The following is a 22,129-nucleotide window of genomic DNA, read 5'->3' as shown; positions in this document are numbered from 1 at the left end:
GCACGTCAGCCTGCCTACATATTACAAAGAAGGTGTGGCCAAATATACTGTTTTAGTTTCTGTAGCCTACTAGATTAGCCAGGAGGGCTGACGTGCGACTCACGTACCTAGAGAGGCTACATGATAGAATGTGGGTAATGAATTGTCTTTTTTTTTTTTACCAAACTTCCATCTACGAAAGCGACGGGTTACCGTGTAGCTGCAGCTCCTCATCAGTCAATTCGTCCACGTCCAGTGTCAGCGTACAGTGGCAACATGCAAGGCAGGTGAATCTCTGTAGGATGACTACTGTATAATTCATTATATTACAGGCTATACTGTAATAGTCAAGTGTATTTGCACCACCTGAAAAGCAGACTTTTGCGATAGTGTTGTAATAGTGATTGCTGCAATGTAGAGTTTGCTGTTTTTACATCTAGAACTCTAACACATATATGTTATTTTTAATGATCTCAGTCATAGATCACTGCACATTGATATCAATTTCACTGTTGCTTATGACCATTTTTTTGTAAATAGCCTAGGTCAGCAATAGTTTACATGTAGGCTTATGCTGAGCCAGTCAACTGGGTTCCCTAAGGAGTTTTTCACCCTAGGCTTGCACTTTTAAAGTTCACTTCAGTGACAAATTACTAAAAAGGTATATACAATTAGACTAGGATTGATTTGATTGATTGATCTGTGTAGTTAATACATCTTTTAATTATTGGTCTTTCTGCCTTTCAGTTTTTCAGAGAGTACTTCTCAGTTTATAACTAGTCGTCATGCTCTCTACACCCACACATTTCTGTAGACAGGAAACAGGTTAATTCTGGCCTCAAAGTGTGATCTGAGGAGGCTTACTATACTGTATGCTATGTGTTGATATGGAACAGCAGCATTAGGCCGTTTGAGTTTGTATGAATGTAATAGGGTTTTCATGTATATTTGTAAATTACATAAATTCATCAATTATATTTTGTCAAAATAATTTCTCACAAAGTTTCTCTGTATGTATCAACTTTGGTGTCTGGTAGGCTAGGTGTCTCTTATCAAGTGAATGATCAGAAAGTCTTCATGTTTTTATGAGTTGCGGATGTGCCACCCCCCACCTTCTGTTTCTTGGTTGTCTTAGAGTGCATTTGGAAAATATTCAGACCCCTTGACTTTTTCCACATTTTGGTACATTACCTTATTCTAATTCTAATATTGATTAAATACATTTTCCCCTCATCAATCTACACACATATCCCAGAATGACAAAGCAAAATAGGTTTTTAAAAACATTTGCAAAAAATAAGACTCTTTACTCAGTCATTTGTTGAAGCACCTTTGGCAGCGATGACAGCATCATGTCTTCTTGGGTGTGACGCTACAAGCTTTGCAACCCTGTATTTGGGGAGTTTCTCCCATTCTTCTCTGCAGATAGTCTCAAGCTCTGTCAGGTTGGATGGGAGTGTTGATGCACAGCTATTTTCAGGTCTTTACAGAGATGCTCAATCGAGTTCAAGTCCGGGCTCTGGCTGGGCCACTCAAAGACATTCAGAAACTTGTCCCGAAGCCACTCCTGCATTGACTTGGCTGTGTGCTTAGGGTCATTCTCCTGCTGGAAGGTGAACATTCACCCCAGTCTGAGGTCCTGAGCGCTCTGGAGCAGATTTTTGTCAAGGATCTCTCTGTACTTTGCTCCGTTAATCTTTCCCTCCATCCTGACTAGTATCCCAGTCACTGCCACTGAAAAACATCCCCACAGCATGATGCTACCACCACCATGCTTCATCGTTGGGATGGCGCTAGGTGACGCTTCGCATTCAGACCAAAGAGTTCAATCTTGGTTTCACCAGACCAGAGAATCTTGTTTCCCATGGTCTGATAGTCTTTAGGTGCCTTTTGGTAAACTCCAAGCGGGCTGTCATGTGCCTTTTATTGAGGAGTGGCTTCCGTCTGGCGACTCTACCAAAAAGTCCTGATTGGTGGAGTGCTGCAGAGATGATTGTCTTTCTGGAAGGTTCTCCCATCTCAACAGAGGAACTCTGTAGCTCTTTCAGAGTGACCATTGGGTTCTTGGTCACCTCCCTGACCAAGGCTCTTCTCCCCCTTATTGCTCAATTCGGCCGGGTGGTCAGCTCTAGGAAGCTTCTTGGTGGTTCCAAACTTCTTCCATTTAAGAATGATGGAGGCCACTGTGTTCTTAGGGACCGTCAATGCTGTAGAAATGTTTTGGTACCCTTCCCCAGATCTGTGCCTCGACACAATCCTGTCTCAGTGCTCTACGGACAATTCCTTCGACCTCATTGCTTGGTTTTTGCCCTGACATGCATTGTCAACTGTGGGACCTTATATAGACAGGCATGTTGAATTTACCACAGGTTAATTCCAATCAAGTTGTAGAAACATCTCAAGGATGATCAATGGAAACAGGAAACAGGACCTGAGCTCAATTTTGAGTCTCAAAGCAAAGGGTCTGAATACTTATGTAAATAATGTTTTATATTTTTAATAAATAAGCTTTGTCATTATGGGCTATTGTGTGTAGATTGAGGGGGGGGGGGGGATTATGTAATCAATTTCAGAATAAGGCTGTAACATAACAAATGTGGATAAAGTCAAGGGGTCTGAATACTTTCCGAAAGCCCTCTAAATCCACTATGTACAGTACATGTGGTGTCAAGCCCTGCTACTTTATCTAGGTGGGAGCCCATGATGCTAAAATGTGACGTTTGACCTCCAAATTATTTTGGGATGAATAAGGAAACAACCCCATGGAACCCTCCAGTAGGTAACCGCTCACTTACTCAGTCTTTGAACTCATACAGTATTTAAATGATTCATATATACTTAGCTCTTTACTGTTTGTCTACTTTGGTAGACTGACATCTAGTAGTAAGAATCCCCACACATAGGACCACTGTGTTTTTAAACAGAGCTGCTATCTTGTCTAAATATGACATTTGATGTTAATAACTCTATTATTGTAGCTGACAGTATGTCGTCAGCAGTGGAGGCCAGTATGTACAACAGTATCCAGGCCATCCTCAGACAGGCTGCCTCCTCATGCAACAAAGGTACATTATCAGTGCATACAAAAATAAAAAGTCAACGATTATCACATTCATCATTATGTGGCATAATTATCTATTATACAATATTAATAGTATTACAAATGTAATAGACTTGAGGACATTATGTGGTCAATTCAGCAGCCTTGTTTGACTTCCTGAAGGTATGCTGAGGTGGACTCTTCATAAGAAGGTGAAGACCCATCCATCTAACAGTGTCTCACTGGTCAGGGTTCTGGTCAAAGAGCTAGAGAAGGTTGGTCTGACACTACCAGAGTATTCTGTTCTTGCAGAATGAGACATGGCATGCCCTTTGTCTTCAGAAGTACAATTGGCCATTTTAATGGTCAGTTTGATGATGAAAGCTTCCTTCATTTGTTGATTCAGGTGGAGAGGCTTGACTATAAGATGCATGTCATTCCATTGCTTCACACTCTCAACTACGTTATTATTCAGGTCAGATTAATTTACCTTACCTTCATCTGAAATAACCTTGATCAGAGAGTAGTTGTCCTGTATTACTGACGTCTAGTTTACTGTGTTATTTCCACGTATCATATTTCTTGTGTTGATTTCCTGGTTATCTTTATCCTGCTTAGAATAATGATATTGTTCCTTGTTTGTTTTATTTTGGGATGCCCTATTCAAGCTATGTGATTGTTTTGTGTTTGTGATTGTTTTTACTTTCCAATCAGCTTTGCTGTATGTATCTGATTGTGAAGGCTGCTCTTTTTATTCCGTTGTATCGGCAGCAGTCTAGCCACATTCCATGCAACCTGTTTCAGAGAGTGTATGAGTGCTTCAAACGGCTCCTAACACTTCCAGAGCCCTACTGTACTATCGCACTGAGATACACGAGAGGCATAAAGATGGAGCAGATCACACCAGGTACTCATCACTAGCACTTTACACTTTACACAGTGGCATGTACTGTGGCACAAGCACATTTGAATCATATGAATACAGTATACAGTTCTCCAAACATGTATTTACCTTACTCCCTTTGTTCTGCTAAAGCTCCCTCCCCGACAATAACTTCCTCCACAGGAGCTTTGTATCAGAGAAGGGTGATTGCTGAGCAGAGCCTAAGGAACAAACATTTCCCCCAGCAGGAAAAGTGAGTTTAAAACACCCACGAACACATATGCCATCAGAAGATATTTTTACACTCCCCACTGAAGTCAGTTTGTAGTCACTAGCAACAACTGACTAATTTAGTCATGGTCATTTCTCATAAGGTGAGGGTGGGGGTTTGTTTGCTATGTGTGAGCTGTGGTGTCACTTTCCCTTTCACAAACTGATGCTTTTGAATGAGGACTTTCCCGTCAGCAACTCTGAGGTCGTTCTGTATCCACAATTACTGTCTGCCCCTCTGACTGTGTCCCCTGTAGGGTATTTGTGTTTGCAGACCCGGCTGTGTTCTCAGGGCCCCTGTGGCAGGCGGTGAGGGCAGACCTGGTGCTGGCCAGCCCCCAAAGTGACATACTGGCAAGACGGGTGTTACTGCACACTCTGCAGGCTGGACTGGTGAAGGCCTGTCATGGTCCCATACTGACTCAAGCTCTGGAGGTGAGGGAGGTCGATGGGATGTGATGATATGAGACGTTTGGATTAATTGATTTCATATCTTGGTATTTGTGTGCATCAGATGGACAATGAAATCATGTGTGTGCCTGCGTGTGTGCGGGCGTGCATGTATGTGTGTACCGCAGGATCTAGGAGAAGATGTGGAGCAGTACTTCCAGGAGGTGGTGTTAGCTGTAGAGCAGAGTATAGAGAACGGCGAGGCAGGCCGTGACCAGTACCTAACCAGGCTACAGCACATCTACAGGGACATCCTGACCTCTGCTAACCAAGGTGTGTGTAAAGCAGGATAGGGTTGGGCGGTATCCAGATTTTCCTATTGGCATACCGTCCTTACGGCATTACAGGTTTAGTACACAAGGGGGCACCAGAAAACCCATTGGGCATCTATTTCCACAATGCTAACTAAATTAGCACAAGTCATAGCAAATTTCCATGAAGGCTGCTAAGCTAAATATGCTAACAAGTGCAAACGAAAATAAACTAATTGCAAAGACAGGCAATCCAGCTCATGAAGTTATACATACAGTACCAGTCAAAAGTTTGGACACCTACTTATTCCAGGGTTTTTCTTTATTTTGACTATTTTCTACATTGTAGAATAATAGTGAAGACATCAGAACTATGAAATAACACATGTGGAATCATGTGTTAAAAAAGTGTTTAAAAAGTGTTAAGCAAATCTAAATATATTTTAAATTTGAGATTCTTCAACGTAGCCACCCTTTGCCTTGATGACAGCTTTGCACACTTTTGGAATTCTCTCAACCAGCTTCATGAGGTTGTCATCTGGAATGCATTTCAATTAACAGGTGTGCCTTGTTAAAAGTTCATTTGTGGACTTTCTTTCCTTCTTAATGCATTTGAGCCAATAAGTTGTGTTATGGCAAGGTAGGCTTGGTTCAGAGAAGATAGCCCTATTCGGTAAAATACCAAATATGGCAAGAACAGCTCAAATAAGCAAAGACAAATGACAGTCCATCATTACTTTAAGACATGAAGGTCAGTCAATCCAGAAAATGTCAAGAACTTTGAAAGTTTCTTCAAGTGCAGTTGCAAAACCCGTCAAGCGCTATGATGAAACTGGCTCTCATGAGGACCGCCACAGGAAAGGAAGACCCAGAGTTACCTCTGCTGCGGAGGATAAGCCCAACAAAAATTATTCACAGAGTTCAAGTAACAGACACATCTCAATATCAACTGTTCAGAGGAGACTGCGTGGATCAGGCCTTCGTGGTCAAATGCCTGCAAAGAAACCACTACTACAGGACACCAATAATAAGAAGAGACTTGCTTGGGCCAAGAAACACAAGCTATGGACATTAGACCGGTGGAAATCTGTCCTTTGGTCTGATTAGTCTAAATTTGAGAGTTTTGGTTCCAACCGCCATGTCTTAGTGAGACGCAGAGTAGGTGAACGGATGATCTCTGCATGTGTGGTTAACACCGTGAAGCACGGAGGAGGAGGTGTGATGGTGTGGGGGTGCTTTGCTGGTGACACTGTCAATGATTTATTTAGAATTCAAGGCACACTTAACCAGCATGGCTACCACAGCATTCTGCAGCAATACGCAATCCCATCTGGTTTGCACTTAGTGGGACTATCATTTGTTTTTCTACAGGTCAATGACCCAACTCACCTCCAAGCAGCGTAAGGCCTATTTGACCAAGAAGGAGAGTAATGGAGTGCTGCATCAGATGACCTGGCCTCCACAATCACCCAACCTCAACCCATTGAGATGGTTTGGGATGAGTTGAAACCGCATAGTGAAGGAATAGCAGCCAACAAGTGCTTAGCATAGGGTGGCTACTTCGAAGAATCTCAAATATAAAATATATACCGATTTGTTTAACACTTCTTCGGTTACTACATGATTCCATATGTGTTATGTCATAGTTTTGATGTCTTCACTTTTATTCTACAATGTAGAAAATAGTAACAAATCAAGAAAAAACGTTGAATGAGTAGGTGTGTCCAAACTTTTGACTAGTACTGTATATAGGTAGGAGCTACCGAATGTCATTTTCGTGAGTTTGGACATTTTACAAGTGAATGAGAGACATTGTGCAAAGGAACAAAGGTTTGGAAGGAAGAACAGTTCTGGCTCTGGAGCATGTGTACACACTGTGTCTGTGTGGAGTCTGGAGTCGCTAGGACAATGGGCCTGCCTGCTCTGCTTGGAGAAGAGGGACGGAGTAGTAGACAGCCAAGAACATAGAGGAGAAAAAAACGAAAAGGAAATCAAGATAGCATTGGCAGCTGTACAGGTCTGTCAAACACGGCAGAAAGCTAACACCATATGATGCCCTGTTATCTATTTATTTCAGCCACTTACTTAGATAACTAGCAAGTTAAACTTAGGGGTCGTGTTAACAAAGAATTCTGCGTTTTTCACAAAGAAAAGACAAAACGCATGAGAAATACCTTGATGCGTTTTATAAACGCAGATATAAAATGCCCCTTAATGTCATTTCTGCTCGGCATCAGACTAATTTTGTGCTTCAGTTGCACTTCTCCACTTGGATGAGAATTCACAAAAGGGCATTCTATCAGCAGACAGCCTAATGTGTAGCTACCTTTCTCTGGTCATTTTCATTTTTAGCCTACTTTTCTCCTGTAAAATGCTAGATTAACTTTAAGCAAAACATTGGGAAATGTAGCTGGCTACATTCTTTCTATGATAAACATTAGAAATATGTTTTAAAAGACCTTGATTTTTCATATTAAGCTCATTTAGTTGTGTGGCTGCCAGCCAAATGGTGTTGCACTTCCTTTGTCATTTGATAAAAATTCACCTATTTTCTTACACTAATGTATTTTCTGTGAAGGAAAACTATAGTTGCACACCCCTGCTCACTATTTTGAAGCAAAACACTGTTTCCTTTCAAAGTGAAATATAATACCCTTGTCAATACACAGATGGACTCACCTGCTCCCTCTTTCACCCGTTGTGCTATTTACAAACAACCACGTGACTGGCTTAACTGTTCTGGGGAACTACTTTAAGCTTCATAATGTAAAATAGTGTGACAAGTGAAATGAAGAACGCGATCTGCTTTATCTCCTAAGGTATTGCAGAAGTTTACTGCAGGTATTTACTTAAAGAGTAGCTACAAAAACTAAAATGTATTGAAAAACTTAAAAGAAATCATTTCAACAGTATTGACGATAATTGAAAAACCATCCCGTGGCCATTTCTAAATACCCCGGCATACGGTGTATATGGTATACCACCGAAGGCTAAAGGAGAATAATGAAAGAGATTTGCTGACTGTGACAAACAAGATATTCACTGTTTATTGTGTTATGTTCACTCTCTCTCTGTTCAGACCCAATTGCCGGTGGCTCTCTTTCTAACACTCCATTGCCCTCGCCAGAGATTCAATTCCACCTGTGGACAAACGAAGAGGAGCTGTGTGAGTCAACATAAGAGAACCTTAGTTTCTAGGCCATTATAAAGACTTGAAAATTCTGTCAAATCAGACTAATAGTGTGGCAATCTTGAATCTTTCGTATTTTTCTATAGGGAATGAGCTGGTAAACTTCACCCTAAACGTTTCCACCTCTGAGCGGAACTCTATGTACCAGGAGGAGGAAGAGGAGGATGTTTCTAAGAGGGTTTCCCTCCTGTCTGTTGATAGTGGAATAGAGAAGGACCTGTCTGACATGGGGGAGCGGGAACAGAGGAATCCATTCACCCGGTCACGGTCACCGTGTTTCAGAGGGAGAATGAAGCCAGAAGACAAAATGGCTCTGGTACAGGAAAACATCAAGGGGCCCACCTGTAGCACCCCTCTCCCTAAAGAGGAGGGGAACCATACCGCACGCATAGTGATGATGGGAGACGACAGGGTGCTGGGGAGACTGGCCAAGGTGTATCACTCCATCCGGTAGGATGTACTTCTACTGTCCCTTAATGTCCCTTAATACCTAGTTCCATCCTCATACATGTGAAATTCAGTTTTTATCCAAAGTGACTTAGTCATGCGTGCATACATTTTTATGTATAGGTAGTGCTGGAAGTTGAACCCACTATCCTGGCGTTGCAAACACCATGCTCTACCAACTGAGAGACAGAGGACTACTGTACACTGTAATTACACTGTAATTCTGTCATTTAGAAATGTGTGTGAACTATTTTACAATGTGCATTACTTTTGTGTGCAGAAAACGGGAGGCAAGACATCTCATCTTGACCAAAAGAGTGAACCTACAGATATACTACATCCCTGTCACTGATGAGCCTATTGTCAATTCACATGTGAGCAAAAATCCAGTTCAAAATCCAATGATCAAATCAAAGTTTATTTGTGCGCCGAGTACAACAGGTATTACAGTGAAATGCTTACTTACAGGCTCTAACCAATAGTGAAAAAAAAGGTATTAGGTGAACAATAGGTAAGTAAAGAAATAAAACAACAGTAAAAAGACAGGCTATGTACAGTAGCGAGGTTATAAAAGTAGCGAGGCTATAAAAGTAGCGAGGTTATAAAAGTAGCGAGGTTATAAAAGTAGCGAGGTTATAAAAGTAGCGAGGTTATAAAAGTAGCGAGGTTATAAAAGTAGCGAGGCTATAAACGTAGCGAGGTAATAAAAGTAGCGAGGTTATAAAAGTAGCGAGGTTATAAAAGTAGCGAGGCTATAAACGTAGCGAGGTTATAAACGTAGCGAGGTTATAAAAGTAGCGAGGCTATAAACGTAGCGAGGCTATAAACGTAGCGAGGCTATAAACGTAGCGAGGTTATAAAAGTAGCGAGGCTATAAAAACCCAACCGAGGTTATAAAAGTAGCGAGGTCCTCTATAAACTTAGCGAGGTTATAAGCCTGCCAGGTTATAAAAGTAGCGAGGTTATAAAAGGTCAGCGAGGCTATAAACCAGCGAGGTTATAAACGTAGCGAGGTTATAAAAGTAAGCGAGGTTATAAAAGTAGCGAGGTTATAAATGTAGCGAGGTTATAAAAACGTTATAAACGAGCGAGGTTATAAAAGTAGCGAGGCTATAAAAGTAGCGAGGTTATAAAAGTAGCGAGGCTATAAACGTAGCGAGGTTATAAAAGTAGCGAGGCTATAAACGTAGCGAGGTTATAAAAGTAGCGAGGTTATAAACGTAGCGAGGTTATAAAAGTAGCTAGGCTATTTGTGGTTGAGGTAAAAGCGAGGTTATAAAAGTAGCGAGGCTAGGCGTAGCGAGGTTATAAAAGTAGCGAGGTTATAAAAGTAGCGAGGTTATAAAAGTAGCGAGGTTATAAACGTAGCGAGGCTATAAACGTAGCGAGGCTATAAACGTAGCGAGGTTATAAAAGTAGCGAGGCTATAAAAGTAGCAAGGTTATAAAAGTAGCGAGGTTATAAAAGTAGCGAGGTTATAAACGTAGCGAGGTTATAAAAGTAGCGAGGCTATAAACGTAGCGAGGCTATAAACGTAGCGAGGTTATAAACGTAGCGAGGTTATAAAATTAGCGAGGCTATAAAAGTAGCGAGGTTATAAACGTAGCGAGGTTATAAAAGTAGCGAGGCTATAAACGTAGCGAGGCTATAAAAGTAGCGAGGTTATAAAAGTAGCGAGGTTATAAAAGTAGCGAGGTTATAAAAGTAGCGAGGTTATAAACGTTGAGCGAGGTTATAAAAGTAGCGAGGAATGCGAGGACATAAATCTAGGGTTAGGAGGCTATAAAAGTAGCGAGGTTATAAACGTAGCGAGGTTATAAAAGTAGCGAGGCTATAAACGTAGCGAGGCTATAAAAGTAGCGAGGTTATAAAAGTAGCGAGGTTACCTACAGACACTGGTTAGTCAGGCTGATTGAGGTAGTATGTACATGTAGATATGGTTAAAGTGACTATGCATATATGATGAACAGAGAGTAGCAGTAGCGTAAAAGAGGGGTTGGCGGGTGGCGGGACACAATGCAGATAGCCCGGTTAGCCAATGTGCTGGGGCACTGGTTGGTCGGGCCAATTGAGGTAGTATGTACATGAATGTATACTTAGAGTGATTATGCATATATGATCAACAGAGAATAGCATCAGCAATGTAAAAGAGGGGGTGGGGTTGGTGGGGGCACACAGTGCAAATAGTCCGGGTAGCCATTTGATTACCTGTTCAGGAGTCTATGGCTTTGGGGTAAAAACTGTTGTGAAGCATTTTTGTCCTAGACTTGGCACTCCGGTACCGCTTGCCATGAGGTAGTAGAGAGAACAGTCTATGACTGGGGTGGCTGGGGTCTTTGACAATTTTTAGGGCCTTCCTCTGACACTGCCTGGTGTAGAGGTCCTGGATTGCAGGCAGGTTAGCCCCAGTGATGTACTGGGCCATACGCACTACCCTCTGTAGTGCCTTGCGGTCGGAGGCCGAGCAATTGCCGTACCAGGCAACCAATAATGTAAAATAATACCAATAATGTAAAATAAACATCCATCTCATGCTGCATATGTACAGTAACTGGTATGATTTGCTAGGTTATGGAACCAGTCTTTTCTCTTTTTCAGGAAAGCACATCACAAGTTGGAGACAGGTTGTCTCTAGCCTCGTTCTTAGGAAGGGTCGATCCCTGGTACGAAAGCAACATCATCAGTTTGGGAGCCATGATTCCAAAGCTGGCAGGAACGGTAATGAGTCCTAATACATGCATTGTTTTATAAAGTCATCTAATTCTGATCAGAAAGATCCATCAAATGGGTTCAAGGCTACCTAAATGGAAAGGGTTTTTAAAGATAGAAATAGACATCCAGTCATGTCACAGTGAGACCTAATACTGTGTCTACTATGTGCCATTGCAGCAGTCCAGTCGCAGCAGGTCATCAGAACCTAACCACTTCCTTGTGGATGTCCTCTCCTACTACCTTCGCTGTGGCCTACAGCCTGTCCACTTCACACTCTACTCTGTCAAGGTCAGCTCCCTGAGATACATCCACATGTCATAGTCACATGTGTGCATGCATGTGTGTTATCAGCAGGATGTAACACCAACATATGGCAGCCCATGAATAGTTCATACATAGTTCATAGCCCAGTTTAACATAATGATTACAGTTATCATCCGGGGTTAAATTGGGAATTTGGAGGTTGGAAAGCCCTATTTGGATGGGGGGGACTAGATTTGGAGTTGGAGTTAGGGTTAGGGCAGGAGCTAGGGATAAGTTTGTGATTGGGGCCAGGGTTAGGGTTGAACCAGATTGTGGATGTAAAGCTAGGCTTAGGGTTGTCGTTGAGTCTAGGTTTAGGGTTGAACCGGGATGTGGACATGAAGCTAGCATTTTGGTTAGAGTTGAGGCTATGTTTAGGGTTGAACTGGGATGTGGGCATGGGGCTAGGAATAGGGTTGTGGTTGAGGTTAAGGGTTAAACTGGGATGTAGACATGAATCTAGGGTTAGGGTTGTGGTTGAGGGTTAGGGTTTAACAAGGATGTGGACATGAAGCTAGATGTATGGTTGCTCTCAGCCTAGGGTACCATAGCCTTAATCTTAACCTTGGTTTATCATACGTTTTATCCTTCTTTCTTCTTTGGACCCGTAGATTGCTGGAGCTTGGCTTTCCCTTTGACCCAAGGTGCAGGAGCCCTGCTTCGAGTAGTTCTGGCTCAATTTAACCACTTGTTATCATGAAGAGAAAAAAAACACACAATTTGTCCCTAATTTGAGCTTGTTCTTGTTGCCCTGTTGTGTTTTTAGATCTCTGTCTCTGGCCAGACTGGCAGCCCTGTGGACGATGTGTTTGTGTCCCACCTGGACGCTGAGTTCCCGGAGTCTAAAACACTCAGAGAAAATCTGAGACAAGGTACTGTTGTCACAACTGTGAATGCAGCATGAACCGTGGTGTCAGGACAGGGACAGAAACTAGATCGTCCTGTTACTGCCTCTGTTGGTGATTGCATAATGTCTCTCTGCAGAGAGATCTAGTAGGCGACGAACAAGGAAGACACTTGGAACCTGTGGAGTGGTGGTTTCTGTGAATTACACTAAGGTACTTTCTGAAGGCTTTCTTCCCTATGTGTGTTATAGAGTATTTGATTAGTGGTTAGTGGATGTGTTCATGCTTGGTTAGTGTAGTACAGTATCATTGTAATAATTTAGGAACAAGTAGTACACTTTTAAATGAAAAGTAACAACTAAGGAAATATCTAGATATCCTTTTAATCCATATGGCATAATGTCTTAACTACAGTACCAAATGTGTGTGTGTCTGAAATGCTTTCTGCAGGTCTCCTTGAGCAAACAAGAGGTTGTCCAGGGAATGTCAGTCATGACATGTGGAGTGGTCATCAGTGCAATATCACCTAATGAAACAGAAGGTTTGCATTAAAACATGCAGTAACTACCTAGCGGTTCTCAATAGCAACTTGGTTTCATTACCTCAAATCAACCATTTGTCATCCCTACTTTCCCTAGGTCTTGATTTCCTCACTGTCAATTTTAACGGTACAAATCCAAGATGCTGCACGGTAAGGATATTTCTGAATGTGTGATAATAAATCATGGAGACCCCAGTAACACCATATTAAAAAGTACTAAAACTGTCAGTTAGGCAACACACTGCCAGATGTGGTTTCTTGATCGTATCCTCATGTCTCACCTTCAAAGTAGATTATTGATTAAGGCAATTATATATAATAGTAGAGTTTTGATTTGAGCCCATAAATGCAAAGAGGGTAGGCATACAGTACTGCAGTTTGGAGTCACATCCCACAATGATTTTTGCTCCTAACCTATCAGGATATTTAATTTCACCATGCTGTGTTCACAGGAGATCAGAACCCAAAACATTAAAATCACAATCCTGGAGGATAAGACCTTCACTGTCTGTCTGGACAAAGACTGTCGCAGGAAATACACACATGTGCAAAGGTCAGAGAGCACACTCATCAGCAATAGAATGCCACAATGCTCTACCATCTCTATTGATGAATACTATACAGTAGTTATTTGGTTGTCTTTTACAGAGAATTTTACAGAGTTATTTCCAAACTGAAATAACTAAGTAACTAACACTACTAACACTATTTTACAGCATTGAGATCTCTCCATGTTTGGATCCGGGGTATTGCCTCCAGACAAGTTCCAAGTCCAAGTTCAATGTGGGAGAGGAGAGGGAGTCGGGGCTGAGCAAATACATGTGCAAGATCCTGCCTCTGCCAATCAATACCTTCACTGGCATCAACCACTGAAGGGATTTGATTATTTGGCCCGGGCTCCATCCCAGGCGTGAGCCAGGTGCCCCGCTCTGGCCAACGGCGAAGTAAGCTAAAAACAAAAGTGACATTGGTTATGCACATGGAGTAATGAGTAAGATTCTGTGTTTTCACATGCAAAAGGGATTTATTTTGAAGAAAAAAGTGTTTTATCTGCCTTCCCAATGAAATCTAGTTTTAAAATCCTAACATGTTTTATGAAAAAGATGTATAAGAAAAAAAACATACAAGAGATGTTGTATGTATTTTTATTTGATTATGATCCCCATTAGCTGTTGCAAAAGCAGCAGCTGCTTTTCCTGGGTTCCACACAAAACATGAAACATGACATAATACAGAACATTAATAGACAAGAACAGCTCAAGCACAGAACCACATCAAATTATTTATTTTTTAACGCACACGTAGCCTACATATCAATACATACACGCAAACTATCTAGGCCAAATAGGGGAGAGGTGTTGTGCCATGAGGGGTTGCTTTATCTGTTTTCTTAAACCAGGTTTGCTGTTCATTTGAGCAATATAAGATAAGGGCTCTATATAATACTTTACGCTTTCTTAAATTTGTTTTGGATTTGGGGACTGTGAAAAGACCCCTGGTGGCATGTCTGGTGGGGTACGTGTGTGTGTAAGTTGACTATGCATACAATTTGGGATTTTCAACACGTTAATGTTTCTTATAAACAGAAGAAGTGATGCAGTCGGTCTCTTTTATATCAGCCCTGTGAGTCACGCCTGCTCCCGCTCTTCCTCCCTGGTGCTCGAGGGCGCCAGGCTTCCCAGCATTGAGCACTCCTGCCATCATCATTACACACACCTACCTACACGCATCAGCGATTATTGGACTCACCTGGACTCAATCACCTCTGTCATTACCTTCCCTATATCTATCTGGTTCCCCGCTCTGTTCCCTGCTTCTGCATTCATTTTAGTTTGTCTTTGTTTGCCTGTTCCTGTTCTGTTACCTGTCTGTTCCTGTTTAAATGTTTGACTCCCCGTACCTGCTTCTCCAGCATCGGTCATTACACTCTGACTACAATGAAGAGGAAGACATGTCGCTCTGTTCTGGCATATGTTTTGACCATGACAGTTTACAACCAAAGTAACTCCAAGTAGTTTAGTCTCCTCAACGTGTTCAAAAGCCACGCCATTCATTACCAGATTCAGCTGAGGTTTAGAACTTAGGGAATGATATGTACCAAATACAATGCTCTTAGTTTTAGAGATGATCAGGACCAGTTTATTACTGGCCACTCAAGACTTCAACTCTTTGTTTAGGGTTTCAGTGACTTCATTAGCTGTGGTTGCTGATGTGTATATGTTGAATCAACTTTGTTTAATGTCAGTGGCAGGTTAATGGTAAAAATAGTAAAGAGTGGAGGGCCTAGAGAGCTGCCCTGCGGTACAACACACTTTACATATTTGACATTAGAGAAGCTTCCATTAAAGAAACCCCTTTTAGTTCTATTAGATAGATAGCTCTGAATCCACAATATGGCAGAGGTTGAAAAGCCATAACACATATTTTTTCAACAACAGGTTATGGTCAATTATATCAAAGGATGCACTGAAATCTAACAGTACAGCTCCCACAATCTTCTTATTATCATTTTCTTTCAACCAATCATCAGTCATTTGTGTCAGTACATGTTGAGTGCCCTTCTCTTTAAGCATGCTGAAAGTCTGTTGTCGATTTGTTTACAGAGAAATAGCATTGTATTTGGTCAAACACATATTTTCCCCAACAGTTTGCTAAGAGCTGACAGCAAGTTTAAAGTCTGCTGTTAGAACCAGTAAAGGCCGCTTTACCACTCTATGGTAGCGGAATTACCTTGGCTTCCCTCCAAGCTTGAGGACAAAGACTTTCCTCTATGTTCAGATTAAACATATGAAAGATTGGAGACGCTATAGAGTCTGCTACCATCCTCAGTAGCTTTCAATCTAAGTTGTCATTGACAGGAGGTTTGTCATTACTGATCGATAACAATCATTTTCCCACCTCTCCCACACTAACTTTACAAAATTCAAACTTCCAATGCTTTTCTTTCATTATTTTTTATGCATGAATATGATGGCTCACTGTTCATTGTTGACATTTCCTGCCTAAGTTTGCCCACTTTGCCAATGAAGTGATCATTAAAATAATTGCCAACATCGAATGGTATTGTGCTGAATAAGCCATCTGATTTGATGAAAGATGGAGTTGAATTTGTCTTTCTGCCCATAATTTCATTTAAAGTACTCCATTGTTTTATATAATTTAACTTGGCTTCATAATACAGTTTCTTCTCCTTTTTGTTGCATTTAGTCACATCATTTCTCAGTTTGCATTAAGTCAGCCAGTCAGATGTGCAGCCAGATGTATTAGCCACTCCTTTTGCCTCATCTCTTTCAACCATACTGTTTTTCAATTCCTCATCAATCCATGGAGCCTTGACAGTTCTAACAGTCAGTTTCTTAACAGGTACATGTTAATCAATAATTGGAAGAAGCAATTTCATAAATTCATTAAGTGCAGCGTCATTAATCACGTAAGACCAAAACATATTTTTTTTACATCATCCACACAATATTTTGCTGTGACTTTTATATCATCTCTTGTACACTATTTTAGGCCCAGCTTTTGGAACTTTGGCTTTCCTGGATATAGCCACTATATTGTGATCACTACATCCAATGGGTACGGATACAGCTTGAGAACAAGGTTCTACAGTATTAGTAAAAATGTGATCAATACATGTGGATGATCTTGTGTCTGTAAACACCATGTAAACACCCTGGTTATTTGTTTCTGAGTGATGCAACATGAAGTTGGAGACTTTTATCTCCCTCACCAACTTCAAACATCTGCTATCTGAGCAGCTAACCGATCGCTGCAGCTGTACATAGTCTATTGGTAAATAGCCCACCCATTTTCACCTACCTCATCCCCATACTGTTTTTATTTATTTACTTTACTGCTCTTTTGCACACCAACATCTCTACCTGTACATAACCATCTGATCATTTATCACTCCAGTGTTAATCTGCATAATTGTAATTATTCGCCTACCTTCTCATGCCTTTTGCACACAATGTATATAGACTCCCCTTTTTTCTACTGTGTTATTGACTTGTTAATTGTTTACTCCATGTGTAACTCTGTGTTGTCTGTTCACACTGCTGTGCTTTATCTTGGCCAGGTCGCAGTTGCAAATGAGAACTTGTTCTCAACTAGCCTACCTGGTTAAATAAAGGTGAAATAAAAAATAAAAAATAAAAAATGTGCCTAGTAGACAACATGATGGAGCATGACGGACTCCCTTCCGGCACTGACAGAGATGGTCGCTTCGCGTTCCTAGGAAACTATGCACCCGATGTCACAGGAAGGCCATAAAGATCATCAAGGACAACAACCACCCGAGCCTGTTCACCCCGCTATCATCCAGAAGGCGAGGTCAGTACAGGTGCATCAAAGCAGGGACTGAGAGACTGAAAAACAGCTTCTATCTCAAGGCCATCAGACTGTTAAACAGCCACCACTAACATTGAGTGGCTGCTGCCATACATGTAAAAAATGTATCACTAGCCACTTTAAACAATGCCACTTAATATAATTTTTAATATAATGACTCATCTCATATGTATATACTGTACTCGATACCATCTACTGCATCTTGCCTATGCCGTTCTGTACCATCACTCATTCATATATCTTTATGTACATATTCTTCATCCCTTTACACTTGTGTGTACAAGGTAGCTGTTGTGAAATTTCTAGATTAGATTACTCGTTGGTTATTACTGCATTGTCGGAACTAGAAGCACAAGCATTTCACTACACTCGCATTAACATCTGCTAACCATGTGTATGTGACAAATACAATTTGATTTGATTTGATTTACTGTTCAATTTGAGAATTGCTCTCATTCCCTCACCACATTTGCCCATTCACGTCATGGGCCATAGACAGGTGCACTGTGGTTCAGCTTAATCGATGCCAATGCCTAGTAGTGTGGGTGGGGTTCAACAGGCACAGTATATGTTTTAGAGCTGTCACTCCTGTCTACAAAAGTGCAGAGATATTCATGAACTTTTGTAATCTTCTGTAACACAGCATACTGACTGTATAAAGACATATTTATCAGTTGTATATTTCCATGCAAATTCCTGATGGACAGTCCAGTGAATTGTTGATGTTTGAAATGTATTTAATTTGGATCGCTTTCTACAGTGCTTGTTTGCAATAAATGTTCTGTTTACACTATGCTATTAAAGGAAGGCACTGTGTTAGTAAACACAGAGGAAATTACTTCTTATATCTTACCCGATTTAAATGTTTTGAATGAATATCATAGTTTGACTGTGTGGATATTTTGTATGAATAAACGGAGTTCATTTAATCATGTAGGGCTGGACAAACTCACTACCTGTACTGTTTTTTTTATTTTACCTGTCTCGCGTAGTTATCATCCTCGCGCCCTGAGGGCGCTGCAGACAAACAGCTTAATGTGTGCAAGGTGTACAACTGCTTTTTCAACTACAGAGAGGTGATATCAGGTGGTATGCGCTCGTGACAACTGCCAAGAACGATATAAGAGACGTAAAAAGTCAGAGACAAAATCACCGAGCACAAAGAATAACCATGCGCTAATGAAAGTACTTTCAAAAAGCATATGTTGTGTTAAACAGTTTACCGTAAAAGATGACGTGGACATGTACGGAGTGGACATGCTTCGGTTGAAACAGGTGCATTGACTAGCCTCAAACACACCAGCTGCGCTGAAAATTGATTCACCGTTTTGACGGTAAGCCATTGTATCCTACGGATGTTAGTGGTTGTTTTTGGCTCTATTGAATTAGCTTACCGTTTTTTTTATTGGAGGTTTGATTAGGGACATATGGCCCATTATATCTTTATTTTCAGTGATTTTAGTAATTCTTCTAATAGGCATTCGTTAAATAAAAGTTAAATAAAAATATGATTACATTCTCAATGTTAAATATGATTGCTATGTACCTATACTTGATTTTAAGCTATATTGCATTATTAAATAGTAAATGTACATGTTAGCTACTGTTTGAAAAATGTTTATGGGTTTCTATATATATTATTTGTGTTTATTCACAGTGTGTGTTCTGTATGAAGATAGTCTGTGAGACAGTGAGTTCACTTGGCTGGCAGCCATGAAGAGGAACAAGCAGATCGACGTTAAGGGTGCTCTAGTCCTCTCTAGCACCTTCCACTTCCTGTATTCTTGTGCCAGAGCCTGCATCCTCCCCTTCCTCACCCTGTACCTCAGATACCTGGGCCTCACTCCCTCCATGACGGGCCTTCTCATGAGCACCAAACATCTCATCTCCCTGGTCTGGAGCCCTCTGGCCAGCTTTCTGTCCAAACACTACGACAAGAGGAGGGCAGTGATTACAGGGTCTCTGGTCTGTTCAGCAGGGGCAGCCCTCATCCTCCTGCTCATCCCATCCACAGGCGTCGAGACGCTGACCAGCCACTGCAACATCTCTCACCTCAGTGTGAGCCCCACTGAAGAGCTGAGTGACTATGTGCGTGTTGTTGGCAGTGTAATGCCTACCACCCACACTACCATTGTGTCCCAGTCAGCAGCACATGAATCTTCACCTACAGAGACAACCAGTGACACTGTGTCTTCCGCTGTTTCAATGAGCAAAGCCACAACCTACACATTCCAGCTGCAACATTCCAACAATGTGACTACTCAATGGACACAAGTGAATGTATCTGTGGCCAACTACAGTATAGGAGGGGAGAGAAATAGCTTAGAGTCCCACCACGGCGCCCCCAACACTTCCCCCACAGTGAGGAGGGTTAGCAGGTCAGCAGAAAAGGAGAAACAGCAGCAGAGGGAGAAGGATGAGGCCCGCTTAGAGTTCCTGGGCAATCTCAAAGTTATGGACGTCCAGCACCAACTCTTTTTCATGCTCCTCATCGTGGTGTCGATATGGGAGCTGATGGCCGCCCCTCTGGAATGGACAGTGGACGATGGGCTGTATGAGTATTTGGATTTTGTGGATGCCTCTGATCGCTATGGTAGCACAGGAGTGTGGGGGCTGCTTGGGGCAGTGTGTGGGGTGAGTGGTGCAGGACTGCTGGTGAGCCACCTGGACTGCCTCATTGGCTCACACGCACCCAGGAGCGCTGTCCACTTCTACTCCTATGCAGCTGTGACAACCCTGGCCGTGCCTGTGGTGGCCTTCCTGCCCCTCTACCTAAACAAGAAGCGTAGTCGCTCCACTGGGCTCTTCAAAGCTTTACAGCTGGTGCGAGGGGATCTCCGTGCCCTGCTGTGTGCTGCCACTGCTTTCCTAATGGGGCTGGCGGGGTCTGCAGTGGATGACTTCCTGCTGTGGCAGATGCAGGACCATGGGAGCAGCGAGCTGCACATGGGCCTCTCTTTAGCCGTAGCGTTGCTCTCCCGCGCCGCCTTCCCTCTGCTGAGTGGTCGGGTGTCGAAGCTCCTGAGCCCAGGCAGGGTGCTGCTGGTGGGGACGGCCTGCCTGGCCCTGCAGTGCCTCTACTACTCCTTCCTCTGGGGCCCCTGGGCTGCAATACCTGTCCAGGTGCTGAGCTGCTTCAGCAGTGGCGCCCTCTGGTGGGCAGTGCAGGTGCAGTGCGAGGACGTGGCCACGCCGGGCACGGAGAGGAGCGTGAGGAGGGTCTACCAGGCCCTCTCTCTGGACCTGGGGGCAGGGCTGGGCAGCATGGCCGGGGGGTTTGTTGTCCACAGGTTTGGGGTATCTGTGCTTTTCAGAGGTGTGGCGGTGATTCTGCTCCTATGGTGCCTGTTTCTGCCCCTGCTCCAGTGGAAAGCCCCACGCCAACGCAGGATCAACTACTCCCGCCTCCTCGCTGCTGACACCAGTGAAGTGAGCGAATCAGAGTCGGAGCAGGAGACCGACTGGCTGGAGAAAGCCATGGAGGATGACAAGCAATAATGACATGGGCAGGAGTATAAATCATTAGACCTAAGGAATAATATGCAACACAATGGAAGGATGACAGTATCAATTCTGCTCCTGGAGGATTCCACCACCACTTACAGACATGTCACTCTTAATTTAGTCTGCCTTCTTGCTGCTCCACAAACTGCTAAGTGAATCCGTCCCTGGCTGGTTTAATTGAAAACAAAGTATTGCTTTTTAATTCTCCATTACTGCAGCTTTATTCATTTAGTGCTAATGCTCTAGCATTCCCCACATGCCCAGAAGGCGTTTAGCCTTCTTCAGCAAAACACAAACTAAACACAATAGTGAGGACTGCAAGCCTCACTATTGCACTGGAGGTGGATCCATTGTGAATGCAGAGTGATGATAAACTGTCATTTGCATAAGTTATCAAGAAACTCTGGATAGCAAATAACGGAGAAGAATTAAGTGTGAGCAGGTGACTGTGCGAGTGCTTATGAGTGTTAGTACAGTCCACGTTAGGCAGCTTTTACTGTCTGTAACATAAGGCCACTTGAGTGCAGGTGTGGTCTTTGGGTGAGACAAAATCCTGGACTAACAGACTCATCCTGTATGTGTGGTTTAGCCTGCTCACATGACAGATGACTCTCTTGAGTCCACTGTGAAAATGTTATGTATTGTTCAACTGTAGTAGAAATCACCCCTTGGGTCAATTTCCTAACTAAACATGAAGTGCCTCTTGTGTGGGGGAAGTATTAGAAGCTATCTGTGGTTGGTTGCTGCACTTGTAGGTTAGATGGTGTTTGCTAAACCTGTATTTCAAAGGATGTTTGCCAAACTTGCCACAGTTTGTCCCATTTTGACCTGACTGTTATTTCAGTATATCCGCCAGAGACACTAATATAGTTTAGCACCTCTCCCTGAAACCTTTGTCTAATTAACAGTACATTACATACAGTGGTTGATATACATGTCCAATGACTAGTAGTAAATCAATAAAAAGATGAGTATTATTGTGCCTTGAAGACATTCTCAAATATTGATGACTGGCATTACAATACATTTTGTTTATCTGATGTTTATAGTATATTTATTGATACATTGTAAGTCAATGCATTGGACAGTATATGTCAATACCTCACAACAGCGTAGTATCAAATGTCAAATGTCTTGTAGTGTTTTTAAAGAACACAAGCAGGAAACCCAATGCCTCTTGTGTCAATATCAATACGCCTAAATGTAACAAAGCAAAGGTCAGCAGTATGTGGAACTCCTCTTGAATCTTTGTATTTGGCCTTGTCTGTCATGACTCATGCCTGTAGAGAACAGTCAGTTAAGTGATACGGCGCTATCAGCCTGAGCAGGCGCCATAAGTAAATTATTTGTTTTCCAACCGG

General features: G+C 42.3%; 2 protein-coding genes across 10 annotated transcripts; both read left to right on the top strand.

The window, feature by feature from the left end:
* Nucleotides 1-86: 86 nt before the first annotated feature.
* LOC115110635 (phosphoinositide 3-kinase regulatory subunit 6-like) lies at nt 87-18,216 on the top strand. 9 transcript variants are annotated; one of them, XR_010460411.1, is made up of 21 exons: nt 88-262; nt 2,670-2,758; nt 2,958-3,044; nt 3,203-3,294; nt 3,426-3,494; nt 3,791-3,926; nt 4,056-4,155; nt 4,430-4,607; nt 4,751-4,895; nt 7,953-8,039; nt 8,150-8,513; nt 8,791-8,884; nt 11,109-11,228; nt 11,400-11,510; nt 12,292-12,397; nt 12,510-12,583; nt 12,821-12,911; nt 13,009-13,061; nt 13,364-13,464; nt 13,628-13,855; nt 16,425-18,216. XR_010460411.1 is itself a non-coding variant. In XM_029636453.2 (20 exons), the coding sequence occupies exons 2-20, from the start codon at nt 2,722-2,724 to the stop codon at nt 13,782-13,784; spliced, it is 2,199 nt and encodes a 732-aa protein (XP_029492313.1). In that variant the 5' UTR covers nt 87-262; nt 2,670-2,721; the 3' UTR covers nt 13,785-15,964. The 9 variants fall into 9 exon arrangements, 8 of the variants coding, with proteins under 8 accessions (XP_029492313.1, XP_029492314.1, XP_064862685.1 ...); XM_029636453.2 differs by lacking the exon at nt 16,425-18,216 and having other exon boundaries at nt 87-262; nt 3,794-3,926; nt 13,628-15,964; XM_029636454.2 differs by lacking the exon at nt 16,425-18,216 and having other exon boundaries at nt 2,670-2,754; nt 13,628-15,964.
* A 64-nt stretch (nt 18,217-18,280) lies between these two features.
* Nucleotides 18,281-21,757, top strand: LOC115110634 (major facilitator superfamily domain-containing protein 6-like). Its single transcript, XM_029636449.2, is given in 3 exon segments — nt 18,281-18,598; nt 18,922-20,755; nt 20,757-21,757. Coding segments are annotated over 2 exon segments (1,812 nt in total). The 5' UTR covers nt 18,281-18,598; nt 18,922-18,977; the 3' UTR covers nt 20,791-21,757.
* The last annotated feature ends 372 nt before the right edge of the window (nt 21,758-22,129 follow it).

The sequence above is a fragment of the Oncorhynchus nerka genome, linkage group LG21, assembly GCF_034236695.1.
Source record: "Oncorhynchus nerka isolate Pitt River linkage group LG21, Oner_Uvic_2.0, whole genome shotgun sequence".
NCBI classification, from domain to species: domain Eukaryota; kingdom Metazoa; phylum Chordata; class Actinopteri; order Salmoniformes; family Salmonidae; genus Oncorhynchus; species Oncorhynchus nerka.
Note: the sequence above shows the minus strand (reverse complement) of the source record. Positions and strands in the feature narration are given on the sequence as shown.

Coding starts and splice junctions, on each gene's coding strand:
- LOC115110635 (XM_029636450.2), top strand. CDS start 2,722: ATGAATAAGGAAACAACCCCATGGAACCCTCCAGTAG. Junction 3,045..3,202: donor TGCCTCCTCATGCAACAAAG/GTACATTATCAG, acceptor GACTTCCTGAAG/GTATGCTGAGGTGGACTCTT. Junction 12,398..12,509: donor CAGAGAAAATCTGAGACAAG/GTACTGTTGTCA, acceptor GTCTCTCTGCAG/AGAGATCTAGTAGGCGACGA.